This window comes from Xiphophorus couchianus, chromosome 21, assembly GCF_001444195.1.
Source record: "Xiphophorus couchianus chromosome 21, X_couchianus-1.0, whole genome shotgun sequence".
NCBI classification, from domain to species: Eukaryota; Metazoa; Chordata; class Actinopteri; order Cyprinodontiformes; family Poeciliidae; genus Xiphophorus; species Xiphophorus couchianus.
Window position 1 is genome coordinate 867,586 of NC_040248.1, and position 19,035 is coordinate 886,620.

General features: G+C 46.1%; 1 protein-coding gene across 2 annotated transcripts in view; it reads left to right on the forward strand.

The window, feature by feature from the left end:
• rreb1a (ras responsive element binding protein 1a) overlaps nt 1-19,035 on the forward strand; it is a 39,513-nt gene that overhangs the window by 7,165 nt on the left and 13,313 nt on the right. The window contains exons 2-6 of one of the 2 annotated variants that reach the window (XM_028004295.1): nt 12,010-12,104; nt 17,310-17,420; nt 17,505-17,730; nt 18,487-18,556; nt 18,913-19,002. In XM_028004295.1, the coding sequence (XP_027860096.1) occupies nt 17,315-17,420; nt 17,505-17,730; nt 18,487-18,556; nt 18,913-19,002 (492 nt within the window). In that variant the 5' untranslated portion in view covers nt 12,010-12,104; nt 17,310-17,314. The remainder of the gene's footprint in view (nt 1-12,009; nt 12,105-17,309; nt 17,421-17,504; nt 17,731-18,486; nt 18,557-18,912; nt 19,003-19,035) is intronic. The other variant, XM_028004296.1, reaches the window with a different exon arrangement.

Here is a 19,035-nt window from a genome sequence, read left to right on the forward strand (position 1 = left end):
GTGAGTGGAAAACTCCTGCTGGTTAATAGGCAATCGGCTGCTTTTCCTGCTGCTGGTTTGATAGGCGATCGGCTGCTTTTCCTGCTGTTGGTTTGATTGGCGATCGGCTGCTTTTCCTGCTGCTGGTTGATAGGCGATCGGCTGCTCTTCCTGGCCAGCTGGCCGCTCTGAGGATGAGGAGCGTCTCTGGCTGCGGAGGCCTCACAGAGAGCAGCTATTGTTTCCACACTTCCTCCTTCTCCTCTGCTCTCCTGATGAGAGGCTGCCTCACTTCCTGTTAGCCGTCCTCTTCCTCATTCTCTGAGGATGGACCAATCAGGCGATGTGGCTTAGATCAGCAGAAAGAAATGTTTTCAGCTCTGAAAAAGAATGTAAAAGCCGTCTTGATGCTTGTTGACAGAATCTGAACATTTTGTTCAGCTTTAATCGTTCCAGCGGTTCAAAAAGATCATAACTCAGGAGTTGGGAAACAAACGATCAGCATCACGTTTGGTCAGATTGTAGCCTGGATTTAAACCTCTCAGTGTTTCGGCTGTTTTCCAGTTTCCTGGAAGGTTAATGGAACAACCGCAGGTCGTTAATATATTCATAAATGACCTTCAGGTGACAGAAGGTCGACTTTCTAACCGTCTGAAGGTTCAAACAAAGTATTGGCACCCCTCACAAGTTCAGAGTCACACACAGCCATAAAGTTTAAGATCTGCTCCTCCAGCATCTTCCTCCTCTTCATCCTCCTCCTCTTCCTCCTCCTCCAGTCGTTGGGACATTCTTTCACAGCAGAGCCGCTCGGACTTTGGACTCGCTGTAAATACGGCTTTATTTGCAGCCAACAAGGTGAAGGTAGCTCCAGCCCTGTGTGTGTGTGTGTGTGTGTGTGTGTGTGTGTGTGTGTGTGTGTTCTAACCGTCACACACACTCCTGCAGGGTAGTTAGCTCCACAAGCTGCTTATCAGCAGCACAGTCTCACCACACCCACACACACTCTAACACACACTCAGAGCTGCTGGCATCTCACATAACAGGTCTGTCTGACACCAACACACACACACACACACACACACACATACAGACACACACATACACACTCACTCCTCACTCCTCCACTCTTCATCCTTCCATCCTTTCATCAAACACTCCTTCACTCTCAGGGTCAGACATGTTTCTACTGTTCTACTGATGATGATGACGATGAGGAGGAGGTTAACTAGCTGCATTAGCGGCCTAAGCCCCGCCCCCTCAGCAGGAAAGCCCTGTTAGATGTTATAGGCGTCTGAGTAGAACGCCTGCAGCATGCAGCATTACATCACAGATTAGTGCTGAGTCAGCAAAGTAAAATGGTGAGTCAGCATATTGAAATGTAAACAGAAGAGCTGAATCAATGCGTCCCCCAATCCCGGCCATCATACTGCCACCACCATGTTTGGATGGAAGCCCCCCCCCCCAAACCTCCCTCCTCTGCATTTCTGCTGACTCATCATTTCTACCAGCTGCTGAGGAAGACGAGGCCAGAAATCCTCAATAAAGGTTCATCCATCCTCCATCCATCCATCCATCCATCTGTCCATCCATCCTCCATCCGTCCATCCATCATCCATCCATCCGTCCATCCATCCATCCTCCATCCGTCCATCCATCTGTCCATCCATCCATCTGTCCATCTGTCCATCCTACATCTATCCATCCATCTTTCCATCCGTCCATCCATCCATCCTCCATCCGTCCATCCATCTGTCCATCCATCCATCTGTCCATCCTACATCTATCCATCCATCTTTCCATCCTCCGTCCATCCATCCATCCGTCCGTCCGTCCATCCATCCATCCATCCAGCCGTCCGTCATCCGTTCATCCATCCATCCATCCAGCCGTCCGTCATCCATCCATCTGTCCATCCATCCATCTGTCCATCTGTCCATCCTACATCTATCCATCCATCTTTCCATCCTCCATCCATCCATCCATCCATCTGTCCATCCTACATCTATCCATCCATCTTTCCATCCTCCGTCCATCCATCCATCCGTCCGTCCATCCATCCATCCGTCCGTCCGTCCATCCATCCATCCATCCAGCCGTCCGTCATCCGTTCATCCATCCATCCATCCAGCCGTCCGTCATCCATCCATCTGTCCATCCATCCATCTGTCCATCTGTCCATCCTACATCTATCCATCCATCTTTCCATCCTCCGTCCATCCATCCATCCGTCCGTCCGTCCATCCATCCATCCATCCATCCAGCCGTCCGTCATCCGTTCATCCATCCATCCATCCAGCCGTCCGTCATCCATCCATCCGTTCATCCATCCAGCCGTCCGTCATCCATCCATCCGTTCATCCATCCATCCATCCATCATCCATCCGTCCATCCATCCAGCCGTCCGTCATCCATCCATCCGTTCATCCATCCGTCCATCCATCCAGCCGTCCGTCATCCATCCATCCATCCATCCATCCATCCATCCATCCATCCATCCATCCATCCATCCATCCATCCATCCATCCATCCATCCATCCTCTGTAGTTGAGCTGCAGCATGTGAATGGAGTTCTCAGAGCCTCATAATCCCCATTAATCTGACTGTTAGCTGTAATCTGACACACACACACAGGGCTGCAGGTTCTGCTGTTTGTTCTGCAAACATGGGGAACGCCCGTTACCATGGCGACCACGGGACAGCATGCCCCCACACTTTGTTGTTCTTTTTCTCTCCCTCTGCGGATCAGAAACTGGTTTCAGGGGCGTGGCCTGGTTCACCTGAACCCTGCCGGTCGCCACGGCAACGTCTTCAGGTTGATCAGTGGTTTTGATCTGGTTCTGGTCTGGTTCTGATACCTGCTGGTATCGTTGGGTTGGATCTGGACTGATAATGATGCTGACAGAATTTTCTTTTTCTTCTGTTCATTAAACGCATCACAGCTGAGAAGTCCAACAGTTTTAATGCGTTTAAATGCACCAGACAGCAGCAGGGAGGCTTTTATTTTGTAGGAGCAGTTAGTGGGGTTGCCTCGGACTTCCTGTTCGTAGAATGTGGTCATACTTCACACTAATGATGACAAACACTCACCGGGGTAAATAACAGGCTGAATCACAGACACACTCCTCGATTTTCAGTAATTACAGCCTGTCTGCACGCACACACACACACACACACGCACGCACGCACACACGCACGCACACACACACACACCGGCACGTACACACACCGGCACGTACACACACACACACGCACACACGCACACACACGCACACACGCACACACACACACACACACACACCGGCACGTACACACACACTCACTCCCCTGGTGTGTGTGACACAGTGAGGCATCCTGACTCCGCCCTCTGACACACACCTGAACATCGTCACAGTAAACCAGGAGTTCAGATTGAGTCTCCGGGCGTGTCATCGTCATGGCGACGGCTCATCCCGTCCTCCTCTTCATCGTCTCGGTGTGTGAAGGTTCAGGACGTCTCCGTCTTCCGCCTGCAGACAAAACGTCCACAAACACTCGATATGATGAGTGTCAACACTCTGTGGCAGAAGCGGGCTTTGACTAGGAACTCCAGGATAAATCAACTTCCTGCTTTTTGTTAATAAAATATGAAGCTAATGAACTTCCTGTCGGCTCAGCAGGAAGCTGAACTTTTCTCATGGTGATGTTAGAAATATTTAATCTGCAGATGATCGAGATTTCACCGAAGGAAAGAAAATGATTCTTATTTCTAAAAGGAATTGGATTTTTTATTCATTTACAGTTTATGTATTTTTAACATCGGTTAAAATGTTTGTGGTTAAATGAAAGAGACGATTTCAGTCAAATGTTTACAAAAATGCAAATAAAAACATCCCTAAAAGTTTTTTCAGCACAAGTAAAACAGATAAAAACATATTTACTCTGCATTAAAAATAATGACATGTGATACATCAGCATTAATATCAGGATGTCGGCCATGTTTTATGGTCCAGTCGGTAAAACTGGGTCGATTGTTTACCTCCGTCTTGTTGCTGTTTGTGTCTCTGGAGGGGGCGGAGCTTGTTGGTCATGTGACTGTGATGCAGCAAAGCATTATGGGATGTTTACCTGAAGCAGAGCAGCATCTGTTTTATCTACTGGTAAACATCAGTAGTTATCAGCCTTCAGTTTCACAGTGACAGCAGGGGGCGCTGTGACGGTTACAGGTCTCTGACCAACCAGACCGGGTCAGAACCAGGAGAACCTCCAAGCCCAGCTGCTGACAGGAGGCTCAGGGTGTGTGTGTGTGTGTGTGTGTGTGTGTGTGTGTGTGTGTGTGTGTGTGTGTGTGTGTGTGTGTGTGTTTAGAGGATTAAGCTGCTGTGTGTTTTCCAGGGAGTCTCTGGGCGGAGCCTCAGGTGTGAACTGGGATTTACATGAGAAGGTGTGTCCATCAGAGTCCATTCAGCTTTTTAACAGGAAATAACAATAAACCGTCCCAGGGGAATCCGCTGCACGCACGCACACACACACAGCTCTCTGGGTGTGTGTTTGTGCCTGCAGGCAGTTCACAAAGAGGCTCAGATTCTTTTCATTCGTCTGAAACCTGGTCCGGCTCGGCGCCGCGCCCCGCACCGAGCCGCTGGCGACACCACGCAGAGGTGCATCATGGTTGGCTCTTCCTCAGGAGGAAGAGGAGGAATAAAGAGCATCTTTGGTCTGTCGTCAACTGAACTGCATCATCTCGTTACAGCTGGGTGTGTGTGTGTGTGTGTGTGTGTGTGTGTGTGTGAAACATCAAGGCTGTATTCTTCCAGCACAAAGACGACTCTATAGACAGAAAAGGGGCGGAGCTTCCTCCTGCTCCTTATTGTTCTGACCTCCAACATGAGTCACCTTCTGACGCAGTGCATGCTGGGAAATGTATGCTGCTGTTGTTCACTAACATCCTCATCATCACTACAGCAGCTCTGGGCTTTTGTCCCTTAGTTCAGTAGTTGTTGCCATAGCAACAGGTTCAGGCCTTCCTGTTACCTCCAGGAACTGTGGCTCTCTCTCGCTGTCCTGCAGCCTCTGCACGGTGCGTTCAGGAACTTGAAAATCGTTGGATTTTAGAACCAGACCCGAGTGAGCTGGACATGAACTTCCTGTGGTTCCATGATGGGACCAGAACCAGAGTTCCCCTCACCGCCTGCTGTAGCGTTAGCCCCGCCTCTCCGCCGGTCCAGGCTTTAGCCCCGCCCCATGCAGTCCAGGCTTTAGCCCCGCCCCATGCGGTCCTGTCCTGATCTCTCCGTGTCTCTGATCGGCCTTTGCTGGTCGTCAGTTAAACTTTTTCCCGCCCTATCGGTGACTCAGTTCCTCCAGCTTCAGTTTCCTGGGATTCCTGCAGTGGAGGAGAAGCGGCGCGGCGAGTTTCGGTCTGCGGTGGGTGAGCGTGTCGCCCCGAGGCCCGGCCGCGTGCCGCGACACGCAGCAGCTCCTCTGGACTCAGTCAGCCTGAACCGCCGGCGATGAAAGAGTTTATCCTGCAGAGTCACACCCAGCCTGCTGCTTTCTGTGAACTCCAGGGGAAACAGCAGAAATCAGTTTCCAAACAGCTACGCTTCATCACAACACCCGACTGCAGCAGACGGAACCGATCGGGCCGGGCCGCGTGTCTGTAGAACCAGAACAGTTCCTGTCAAAACGTAACAGCTGTAGTTTAGAGTTCAATAGTTTATTTAGCCTGAAAACATGGTTCATATTTACTTGTGTCAAAGTTACAGTTTAACTAAATAATTAAGCTAAATATAGATAAACATTTAGTTAACTAGACAAATATTTAGTTTACAAACTGAATATTTAGTCAGAGGCTAAATATTTAGTTTTCAAGCTAAGCAAGCTAAATATTTAGTTATCCAGGTAAATATCTAATTATTTTGTTAACTTGTTAAATAAGCTAAACATTTAGCCTAATGTTTAGCTACATATTTGAAGCCGTGACGTTTACTTTGACTATGCCTGGATAAGTCGGGTTCCTTGGCTTCCTGTGGAGTCGCTGCTGTCGGTTTCTGCCTGGCTGTTTAAACGGCTGCTGTGCCGTTATGGATGTGGCCAGCTGTTTGAGAGAACAGGCGGGATTTCCCTCCCCGCGTCTGTGTGTGTGCAGCAGCTGCTGAGTGTGTGTGAGCAGACGATGAATGTATCGCTTGTTGAGCAGAGAGACAACTGCAGGAGGAGGAGGAGAGTTGGAGTCCTCTCAGGATGGATGGAGAGCGCAGGAGGAGAACTGGGCCGTCTGAACCGCAGCGACACGCAGGAGCAAAACCTGGAAGACGGTTAAGGGGCATAAACAGCAGCTGGTCGACGAGTCGGGAGATCCAATCACAAACTGATAGATCATTATTGATCAGCAGAACCAAATGAAAACACAACGTTTGGCTCAGCAGGCGTCAGAATAACAGAAATATAAAATAATCTGCTGAGATGAGGTAACTTTTCCCTGACTGAAGGCAGCCAGGTTAGCATCTGTTAGCTCTGGATGAAAAGCAGTCTGAGAGAGGTCAGAGGTCGCTGCTGTCTCTGACACCTGTCTGTGCACGTGTGTGTGGGTGTGTGTGTGAGACAGCTGCTCCTATGTTACTCCTCTCCTCTTCCTCCTCTTCCTCCATGTCTGTAATTACAGAAGAAACCTGGACAGAGGAAGAGGAGGAGCACTGACACGTGATGAAGAACGTCCAGTATGTCCCTCTGTGTGTTTTCATAACGGGAGGCTGTGTGTGTGTGTGTGTGTGTGTGTGTGTGTGTGGGGCTGTGTGTGTGTATGTGTGTGTGTGTGGGGCTGTGTGTGTGGGGCTGTGTGTGTGTGTGGGGCTGTGTGTGTGTGTGTGTGTATGTGTGTGGGGCTGTGTGTGTGTGTATGTGTGTGTGTGGGGCTGTGTGTGTGTGTGTGTGTGTGGGGCTGTGTGTGTGTGTATGTGTGTGTGTGGGGCTGTGTGTGTGGGGCTGTGTGTGTGTGTGTGTGTGTGGGGCTGTGTGTGTGTGTGTGTGTGTGTGGGGCTGTGTGTGTGTGTGTGAACGGACAGAAGCTGCAGGTTTTCTTCTGCGTAATGAATCTTTAACATCAGAATAAAAGCAGAAATAAATCTAACACACAGAAACAAAGTCAAATAAAAACAAAGTTTTAGAAAACATGAAAAATATGAAAATGAATCAATAAATAGATCAGGATGAAATAGTTATGAGCTTTATGGCCACCGGATCGGGCCGGGCCGGGCCGGTTCCTGCAGAGGAACTGGAGATGGTTTCATATTTATGATGAAACCATCAATAGGATTCATTTTTATTGCAGTGTGACCTTTGAACCCAGAGGTCAGTGATAGGAGATGAACCCTGCTGACTGAAGCGGTTTCTGGAGGAAGCGGCCATCTTTACCGGTTTGGCCCGATTCGTTTTGGGTTTGTTCAAGTTTTTCTCATCATCAGCTGATGAGAAAATCTGCAGCGTTTCAGTTTCTGTTCGCTCAGGAGCCGGTCGCAGGGACAGGAAGTGGCAGCGCCACGTCACGCCGGCCCAGATGAGCGCGGGTCAGAACCGGGCCGGTACTCTGGGTCTGAACAGAACCGGGCCGGGAGCGGCCGTGTCCTCCGGCCTATCAGCTGTCGGCTTGCGGGCAGCCGGCCAATCAGGGCAGAGTTTGCTGGGAGCGGCTCGTCTGGTCTGACTGCATTCTGAAGACGTTTGCTTCTTTCTCGGACTTTCCGTCTCCTCGTCTCACTTCCTGTTTTGCGTCGCCGTTAGCAACCGCTCTGCCCACATTCTCTCTCTCCCCTCATTCCTCCTGTTGCTCGCCCCTCCATCCTGCTGGGATTGTGAAACTTCCTGAGTGTCTGAAGCATCTCTGAACTTTCCCCAGTTTTCTCTCCTCACTTGGCTCAGGTGCTGCTGCTCCTCCTCCTCTTTCTCCTCCTCCTCTTCCTCCTCCTCCTCCTCCTCCTCTCTGCCTCCCTCTCCACTTGTCCATGCCTGTCACCAGAAGCGGAGCAGCATTCTTTGGCGCTCACATTCCTGCTCTCGCTCTGCGGGTTATTTTTACCGCCGGTGTGCTGCTGCTGCTGCTGGCGTCCCGCTGCAAGCATCACTTCTTCCAACTGCACTCTGCCCATCACAGCTCTGGTTTTCTCCCAGTCAGCCCAGTTACAGTGTAACAGGCGGACCAGGACACCGTGTGAACGTCTCGGCTGGCTAATGTTTCATGCCTCGTCACTCGGTGTGGTTAGAGGAAAACAGGCTGTTCCTGTTCAGCAGCAGAGACAGAATTTAATTCACTTTTATGACATTTTGTTTCAGAAAAGCTGCTAATAACCATGATGCTAATGTCATTAACACTGGAAAAACCTTTTTGTTTTATTTGCTTCATTTACATCTTAGGCATTAAATGTTTCCTTACATGTTGTTTAAAAGCAGGTCAGCATAAAGGCTGTTAGCTTATAAAACTATGTTAGCTAACTTGCAATAGTTTTTATAAAGTTTATCTAATCATTTAAAATGAAAATAATTATTTTGTCAGCAATATCATCATCAGTCTGAGTTTCTACATCAAAATAAAACCTTTAATTGGTTTCCTTTTGACATTTTGAGGAAACGCTACATTAGCATGCTAAAGATAATCTCAGCATGTTTTTTAAGGTTTTTTTTCCAGGCAAACTAATCCAAGCTAAGCAGCTAATGCTAATATGTAACTGATTTTTATTTTGAGTAAATAAATTTGTTTCCTTTTAACATTTTCATTTTGTTAAACACTTTTTCTGTCGATGGAAGTGGAGGCTGAAGCTTAGCATGACTCAACAGAAATATTAATCCGAAATTCAAGATTTATCAAACTTTATGGAGATTTTATAACTCGGCATAAAGCCTGATATGTGTCGTCTTTGTCAATGTTATCAGGACTGATTATAAATCATTAACCTTTGTTGAAGCGTTTAGCTGCCAACAATGCCTCTGACTGTAGCAGAACCAAGCTAACGTCAGTTAGCGAGCTAGCTCATTAGCTGCAGGCTTATCGGTGGACTTTGTGGCAGCGGGGGGGACATGGTGATAAATCCTGGGTTAGGTGGGAGCCGCAGCGCCTCCCTGTATCAGCTTACACCTCCTTTATCTCCAACAATGCTCAGCTCATTAACAGATCCTCCTCTGGACAGTAATTTGGCTCCAGAGTTTTTATCGTCTGAAACCATTAGCCCGTTAGCTGCATGTAAACCACAGATCTGTTGCTGTGATTTGTAACTAATTGAGCTTTAAGACATCTTTATTTTGGAATATAATTTCTGTCGGCTATTATTGGTCAAATAAAACCTGGGATTTGACTGGATGTGTGTTTTCTATGCATGCACATCCTCAGATTATCTGCAGTTTTTCTCCCAGTTGCTCCTGATCGGTGATGCAGACCGAGTCGGTTTCTTTCCTCCTCACCTCCATCCTCAGTCACCTCCTCCTAATTAGCCTTACCAACCCTCTAAGCTCTTAATCTTTTCTTCTGTCTCCATCCCCCCTCTCCTCTTCTTTTTCTTCCTCATCCCTCCATCCATAAATACGTGGCTGAGCCCTGCAGCCTGTTGCTTCCCTTTTATCCGCCCATCTTTCTGTCTTATCTCTTGTTTCCGTTAAGTTTCCTCACTTTGTGCTGCCTGACAGCAGCAGATTACCCTCTTTGTGCCGTGCGGCTGAGCCTCCATTTGCAGCAGACACGGCCTTTGTTTCCTCTGCTCAGCATCCTCTTCCTCCTCTGCTGGATGTTCTTATTTTGACTCCTCCTTTGGATCCGCTGCCGTCCAGCTGTCATTATTGTATCAAACGGTCCATACAGACGTACAGGGTGTCCTTGTTATCTGACTTTGGCCTACATACTGCAGATACCAGGTATCTGTTGGCTTCCCATCATGCATCGGGCCACAGCGGGCCCGCATGGCGCTCCCGTTAGCGTTATCAGGCAGCGGTGATTGCATCAGCAGGCTGACCTCTGACCTTCAGACATTTGGAGCTGCGTGTGTTCAGAGTTTAGCTGTTGATGCCTCAGAGCTGCTGCAGGCTGATTACAAACTGTCTGCTGCTTTTTGTCCATGATGCTAAAACAACTTCCTGTTTGTCACTTCCTGTTCTGGTGTGGCATCGTTTATGTTTACATGTTGGTCAACATCCCAGATCTGATCACAGAGAAACGGACTAAATAGACAAACTGGTGCTATAAATGTTCAGAATGAAATCTGTTGTTTTATTTCATATTAATAATAAAAAGTTAGATTTGTTGTTGAGCCCTAAACGTCTTTCAGACCCGGAGAAACGTTTCACCGTCTGCAGGAATCAGTCTTTAACAAACGACCCACAGAAAAACGGAAAGTTCTGTTCTGATCCGAGTTTATGGATCATAATCCATCAGGGCTTCACCCTTTCATATATATACATTATTTATCTATAATCAATTCATTAAACTTTCATTTCTGTCATAATTCAGAGTATTTGCATCAAGACTTTCTGTCCTCTGAACATGAGGTTCTGACCCGATATCGATCCAGTCTGAGCGACGTCCTGCCAGATATCATTTATTAGCCAGAAGATTTTCTGTACAGCAGAAACAGATTAAACATTTATAAAAATGACTTTACATCACCTGCTGTCAGACCTGGAATGGGTCCAGAACCGGGAACCGGGTCGGTGGGTCGGTACAGAATGTCTGTATGAGATCTGATGAGAGAAAATATCAGTTTCTGTTATTATTTTATTTACATTCATTTTATTATAAAAATAAATCAACAAAACTCTGATTTCAGCAAAAAACATTTCTTTGACTTAAACAAAAAGTAAACATTTAGTAATTTTAGTTCTAACTGGATTTTAAACTAAATATCCAGATATTAACGAGTTTATTAACGTTGGCTTTGTTTTTGCTTATTAATATTTTAGATTTGTTGTAATTTTGTGACGTCTGAACATGTTTTCTGTTAAATGTTCAGAACAAGTTTGGTTCTTATTATTGATTGTTAAAAAGTTTTTGTTATTTGATGCGTTTTTGTTGTTGTTTACTTCCTGTTATTTCCTGTTGTGTGCAGGTGTGTGTTATTGTGTTGTTGTGTGTTGTACTGTAGGTGTGTGTTATTGTGTGTTGTACTGTAGGTGTGTGTTATTGTGTGTTGTACTGTAGGTGTGTGTTATTGTGTTATTGTGTGTTGTACTGTAGGTGTGTGTTATTGTGTGTTGTACTGTAGGTGTGTGTTATTGTGTTGTTGTGTGTTGTACTGTAGGTGTGTATTATTGTGTGTTGTACTGTAGGTGTGTGTTATTGTGTGTTGTACTGTAGGTGTGTGTTATTGTGTTGTTGTGTGTTGTACTGTAGGTGTGTGTTATTGTGTGTTGTACTGTAGGTGTGTGTTATTGTGTGTTGTACTGTAGGTGTGTGTTGTTGTGTGTTGTACTGTAGGTGTGTATTATTGTGTGTTGTACTGTAGGTGTGTGTTATTGTGTGTTGTACTGTAGGTGTGTGTTATTGTGTTGTTGTGTGTTGTACTGTAGGTGTGTATTATTGTGTGTTGTACTGTAGGTGTGTGTTATTGTGTGTTGTACTGTAGGTGTGTGTTATTGTGTGTTGTACTGTAGGTGTGTGTTATTGTGTGTTGTACTGTAGGTGTGTGTTATTGTGTTGTTGTGTGTTGTACTGTAGGTGTGTGTTATTGTGTTGTTGTGTGTTGTACTGTAGGTGTGTATTATTGTGTGTTGTACTGTAGGTGTGTGTTATTGTGTTGTTGTGTGTTGTACTGTAGGTGTGTATTATTGTGTGTTGTACTGTAGGTGTGTATTATTGTGTGTTGTACTGTAGGTGTGTGTTATTGTGTTGTTGTGTGTTGTACTGTAGGTGTGTATTATTGTGTGTTGTACTGTAGGTGTGTGTTATTGTCTGTTGTACTGTAGGTGTGTGTTATTGTGTTATTGTGTGTTGTACTGTAGGTGTGTGTTATTGTGTGTTGTACTGTAGGTGTGTGTGTGTGTGTGTTACTGACCGTCTCTCTGTTTCCCCCGCAGTGTGAACGCTCCTTCAGACTCAAACACAACAAACCCCGCCCCCTTCCGCCCCGCCCCTGAGACTCGAGCGAACATTGATTAACGAAAAAGAACGGGTAAATATGCTCCTTCCTGTCATCCCTCCATCCATCACTGACCTCTGACCCCTGCTTCTCTCTGTCCATCCACCTGTAAACCTGCCCTCCTCCTTCCTGTCAGATTTCTCTCTGAAATGATGGAACTTTGTTTCTGTTTCTCATCACGTTGGGCTCTGTCTACTTCCTGGATGTCTCAGTTTCCTAAGCTGCAGCTTCCTGCCTCACTTCTTCTGTTTATAGATGCAGCCAGAGGTCATCCGGGGTCATCCAGGGAGACCTGTTGACCCTTCCAGGGGTCAGCAAATATTAGCTTCAGGCAAATATCAGGATTTTACTTCAAACATGGAAAAAGGAACATGAAGTTCAGTTTCAGACATTTTTCTGGTTGCATCCTTAGAAAATGCAACTCACTGATGGTTACCACTGATGGATCCCACTGATGGTTCCCACTGATGGATCCCACATTCACCAGTCAAACGGGGCATTCTGCTGTTTTTTGGGCCCCAGGAACCTCAGGGTGTAAACCGGGACCTGGATCCGGTTAAAATCACAAAGTTCTGAAGCTGAAATTTGTAAATTTTTATAAGCAAGATGAGGTATGAAAGTTTGGCTGCACAATATTAGAGGATAAATATTTTACATTATTGGCAATAATGTTGGCAAATATTGTGATGATCAATCAAATTAAAATAAAATGTACTATTATAAATTAGAGATAATGTTTTAAAAACATCACTATAAACAGTTGTCTTTAACACAGTGTAACATAATAATGTCAGTTTACATAAAATAAACTAACCAATCTAAGCTGTTTATTCAGCGTTTATTAATATAAATGTTCCCTAGATTCCTTTACACCAGTCCTATTTATTATAAACAATAAAAACTGCAGTAAGTAATTTCCAGACCATCAAACTGTCCCCAGCCTGCTTCCGTAGATGAGATAAAGCGGCTCACAGACATGGATAAACCTGTGTGTCTGGGAGGAGAAGAACCTGCCTCCTGATTGGCTGGCAGCCGGCAGATCGCTCCACTCTGAGAGGAGCTCTCTGATTGGCTGAGGTGCTTCCCTCCCCCCGCCCCTGCTGCGGTATGCCGTACAGTGGAGCTAACTCATGGCTGATGCTATCTCTACACTATCACGGCGGTTCTAAACTCCACTTTGCTCCACCGCAAACACAGCAGTCAATGTGTAACCGAACCGGGCCGGGGGGGGAGGGGGGTGATGCAAGACAGAAATAAAAGATGGAGGCAGGAGAGGTGGAAAGCTGGTGTCTGTCAGTCTGAGGCGCAGAGGAACCGAGGAGCAGAACCTGCCAGCTCGGTTTCATAAGAGACGGTTAACAAGTTTGGGCAAAGTCCTGCAGGGAGACAGGAGTGGAGGATGGGTGATGGCAGCTGAGTGTTAGATGGAGGCCTCGGAGGGGACGGGACGGGCGGGGGGTCAGCGGGAAGGTCCATCAATCTCTCGCACATGAGGGAAGCAGCGAAGCGCTCTCTGGTGACTCCCGAGAGTGTCAGCTTCCTGTTGCGGTCGAGAGTTTGAGAAACAGAAAGAGATAAAGAGAGATGTTCTTTCAGTTTCTGCTGCTGGATTCAAAGACAGCGGCAGCATCGTTTCTTACGGCGCTTTCTAAATTTAGCTTAAAAACACTGTCAGTAATTCAAGCCGACTGCCTCTACAGTAAATGTGCCAAACATCGGACACTGGTCACAGTGATGAGCTGCTGCTCTTCAACACGAGGCTGAAATGTTTGATTTGGTTCCTGTGTGAACAGTTACAGCCTGTTTTAACAGAGATAGTTGGTGTTGAGGTGAGAGGAATCCGACAAAGTTCATATTAATCTAAAATGCATCATGGTTTAGCTAATTAGCAGTGGCTAGGCTAATTAGCATAGCAGCTCAGTGATGAGAGCTATTTTCTATATTTAAACTTAAAATAGTCATTTTGATGTTTTAGTGTAAAATTATATATATATATGAATATTATGATTATTGCAACAATCAACGAGTAAGCAAAGTATTAAAATGAACAAATTGCCTATATTCAAAGCATCACAGTTTAGTTATAGTAATGGTTTAGTAGCTTAGCGGTTTGCTCAGCGTTGGATCTGATTTCTGGTTTTAAATTTAGTATTAAATAAATTATATTGTTGGGTTTATATTTTAATGTAAAATATCATTACTATAATTCCTGCAACAGTCAAGAAATAAAGTAATATAATAAAATGTTAAAACTTCACTGCATCAAAGTTAAGCTAATTAGCATAGCAGCTCAGTACTGGAGCTGTTTTCTGGTTTTTAATCCAGATTTGTTTGTTTTGTAGCTTACTTGGTGTAAATTCATAAACTTAGTGTTATTGTTTGTTAGAAATGGTTAGTAAATTTATCCTGTGGTGTCACAGCATAATAATTATAACTTTAGGGTTACAACCACCTGTTAGCTATGCTGAAAGGCTAGTTTTTATATTTTTAGCATTAATAAATGTCTCAGTGAAACGCAGATATACGATGAATAAAATGTTTTTCAGTCCAGGACAAAGTGTTCCAGTAAAAAATATAAAAGTATTTTCTATCAAACTGGTGTTAATGGGCTGAAGATTTATGTTCCTAATAAACACGGAGAGAGATTCAACTTCACGGCTAATCTCTGGAGAGAGAAAACAAAACCTCAGATTTAGAAAGTTGTTTTTTCTTTGTTAATCCTGACTTTAAATCAAATATATTCATCAGAAGCGGTAATAAACGGCGGTAGTGTAGAGTTCTGGTGGCGGACGCGTTTCTATGATGCTTGGATGCATAAATCTGGAGCAGTGGGAGTTTGTTTGCGTTTGATTCCCAGGTCGTATCTGATGGTCTGAAACAAAGTGATGGATGTTCAGATGAGGACAGAGAGACAGTTAGACTGAGGTAATAAATAGCCAACATATGGTGAGTGGATCCTGTCCTCCCCCCACTAGCTCTATCTGTCTCACCATACATCCCTCCATCGCTCCGCTCTCACTCTGCCAAGCTCTGTTAACCGACACCAGATATCCCACCTCGCTCCAGCCGCCATGTAAAAGCAGACGGAGGGAGTTAAAATAAAAGACTGCAGCAGCATGAATTTACTGGGCTGAGAGCGAGTCAGGCAGCTCACAGCCAATCACACGGCTGCTTTTATTTCTGTCGAACTCTCAGAGACGGCCTGGGCGAATGAAGAGGCTGCAGAGGATTTATAGGCTTTCCTCCCCCTCCTCAGCTCTCCATCCTTCCTTCCATCTCTCCGTCATCCCTCCGTCCCGTCTGTCACAGAGTTACATCCTCACACAGGTGCCTCTCAGCAGGAGGCGGGACAGGAAGACTTGGCCCTCAGTTTGGGCTGCAGGCGCCGTTTCCAGATGCTCTGCTTTATTTTCACAAACAGCCTGAAACATCAGCAATCAGCTAAATTAATTCTTCTGATCGCTTTCTTTAAAACATGAGCTCCAATAATTAATATTTGTGCTGAAATATTAAAATATTTTTGTACCTTTTCTGTAGGATTTATTTAAATAAACGTTTCAAACTCTTTCCCTTAGTTTTGTTTCAGCCTCTTTAAACAGATTATCTGCTGTGACTGGATCAGGAATTGGATTATTAATAACAATAATAATCCAACAGTTCATGTTTAACAGGCCTGTTATTACTGGATTATAAAACCCAGAACCTTATTTGGTTCTGAAAGGGTTAACAGTCAGATCGGACCGCCCACTTTATCACTTTCCCTAAAATGTCTCGACCCGGCCCGGAGCCGAGTCCGACTGACACAGATCGCTCCTTTTACTCGCCGACTCGCTCGCTGTGACCTTTTTCCAGCTTTTGCAGGGATGTGCAGGAATGTTGGAGCGTCAGCGCTCTGTGGGGGTGTGTGTGTGTGTCTCTCTGTGAGTGTGTGTGTGTGTGTGTGTCTGCGTGTGTGTGTGTGTGTGTGTGTCTCTCTGTGAGTGTGTGTGTGTCTCTGTGTGTGTGTGTGTGTGTCTCTCTGTGTGTGTGTGTGTGTGTCGCAGTGAGAGCTGACGGCCGGGAACAGATGTAGTAACATCAGTTCTTTCTGAGGTGCTGAATATTTCCTCTGAGTCGGAACCACCGGTTTGGGTTTAAGCTCCTTTTCAAAGCAGAAGCATTTCAGAACATTGGCCTAGTCCAAACCCGGTCCAAACTGAAGCCAAACAGCGTTTCTCTGGCTCTTTAACACATGAAACATAAAATCACTTTAACAGCATGAAGCCCACCATCTTAGCCGTGGTTCTGGTTCCTGCAGCAGCTCTGGATCTTACACGAGGTTCTGGATCTTCCCGGTTCCCCTCACCGTCCTCTGCAGGGCTCTGATGAAAAGTTTAGGAAGTTAAAGTTACTAAAAGTTTTCTATTTAACGCCTCAGATGAGGCTGAATGTTGCTGAAATTGTTTTTATTGTATTTCTAAAGTTTGCAGCTAATTAGCAGCAGCTAAGCTAGTTAGCATAGCATAGTTAAAAAAGTATTGGTCTGACGATTCTGGTGTAAAATATCATTAATATTATTATAAATGAATAACCAAAGCATCATAATGACCTTCGTTGTGTAGAAGCCCAAAGTTGTTTCTGTTAAATTGTTAGTTTGATGTTTTTACTGTTAATATTATTTAAATAATCAAAGAATAAACAAAATATTCAAATTCAAAAATACTTTATTGATCCCAAAGAGAAATGAAATGTTGTCAGAACCGGATCTGGAACAAGTTTCATCCTTATCCAGTTCAGTTCACAACAGAACCGGAACTGGGTCCAATTCAACCCGGTCCGGTCAGCAGAACCTCCCCAGCGTTCAGCGGGCCTGAACTCGGCTAAAGATCCAGATCGGATCATTTCCATCCCGACTCTGAGGGAGGGAGAGGTTCTGGATCACAGGAAGTTCTGGGACCGCGTGGCGATCAGAACCGTCTCCTTTTCAGCTCCTTCCTCTTCCTGTCGGAGTGAAGAACAGCGACTTCCTGTGGGGGCGGCCCAACAGGAAGCAGTAATTAGCTGCTGCTGGGTAGAGCCAGGTGTGGAGGCCTGACCCGGTCCGGTCCGGTTACGTTACAGCCGAGCCAGACAGAAATACAGAATGTTGATCACCAGGAAGGTTTTCCCTGGGAATGTTGGGAATGCTGCAGCTTTCCAGACTGCGGCGTGACTTCCTGTTTGACTTCCTGTCTGACTTCCTGTCTGTTCTCCTTCCAGCCGTCATGGAGAACCCCACAGAGGAGCTGCAGGAGGAGGGCGGAGCCAGCGGCGAGGCCACCATGGAGGAGGCGGAGCTACAGGACCAGGCTGCGCACACCAACCTGAAAGGTAGGCAGCCGCACGCCGTCACGGAGACACCATGATGGACGCCATCGTGGCAGCGCAGCAGGAAGTAACGGTCTGGTTTCTCAGCAGCGATCAACGGAGCGTCTGACGGAGCGAAGGAGGCGGCGAGCGAAGGAGAAACGCTCCAGAACGGAGAGCGAGGAGGAGGAGGAGGAGATCTGTCCTCCATCAACGCCATGATGTCCACTGTGATGTCAGCAGCCGGGACCATCAATGGAGGAGGAGGAGGAGGAGGTGATGAAGGAGGCAGCGGCGTCACCTCGGCCAACTCCTCAGCTGGACCGTCTCCCAGGTGATTCCAGATGTTCTGCACACCTGCAGGTTGTTAAACATCCGGAGTCCCTCAGAGCTCCTGATGAAGACCATCCTCATCATTACTAATATGAATTAAAATAATTTACAATAATAATATTCAGCAGCAATTGATTAATTCAGTTTATTTAAATATTTAATTTTATTCATTTTAATATTTTTCTTAATAGGTTGTTTATATAAATAATTGCATTTTTATTTTATTCTGTACATTTAAATTATATATTTTCTTTAATTAAATTATTATTATTTTGGGCGTGCCGTGGTGGCGTAGCGGTTAGCGTGACCCGTATTTGGAGGCCGTCGCGGGTTCGACTCCCGGACCCGACGACATTTGCCGCATGTCTTCCTTCCTCTCCTTCCCCGTTTCCTGTCAGCCTGCTGTCATATCAGGGACACTAGAGCCACAAAAAAGACCCTGGAGGGGTAAAAAAAAAAAAAAATATTATTATTTTAATCAAACTTTATTCTATAATAGAAGAAAATTAAATATAATTATTCAGACTTTCTGTCTTTAAAACAAATATTTTCTCTTATTTTCAGGACATTTTGCTGCCTGATTAGTTTTTGAACGTAGATTTAAAATTTTATTAAACGATCATCAGATGTTTTCCCTTTAATCGCCGAATCAGCAGAAATCTGACAGTTGATCTGTTTCCTGTAACGATCTGGTAGCTGCTGCCTTGCTTCAGGGAATCAAACCTGCAGCGTTCTGACCCACTTCCTCTGTCTGCAGCCCGTCGCCCAGCAAGTCCTTGACGGCCGCCATGCGGGCGCCGCCCAGCCGCAACGCCCGCCGCAACCAGGTAGGCCCGCAGGCCCCGCCCCTCTCCCACCATGCAATGGGGCATTCCTGCTGCCGTCAGGGCTTCCTGTGGCTTCAACAGGAAAAGGGAAGTTCTGGCGGTGTGTGTGTGTGTGTGTGTGTGTGTGTGTGTGTGTGTGTGTGTGTGAGAGCAGTAATCTGCAGAGATTGTTTGGTCAACGTTTCCTCAGAGTTCAGCGGCTCAATGAGGCGTCTGTCCTGCGGTAGGGGATGCATCCTTATGGGGGACGCGTCCCCTACCGTCAGGATGTGGAGCTGGGGTCCTCCATTGAAGTCCATCAGAACCAGAACCAGTTGAACCAGTAGGTCCGGCTCACACTGCTCTGATGTTTCCAGGACTCCAAAGACGACGGCTCGGCCTTCATCTGCCCGCTCTGCGACAAGAACTGCCAGACACAGCACCAGCTCACCATGCACATCCGACAGGTAGGCCCCGCCCCCGCAGGTCCGACCCACACA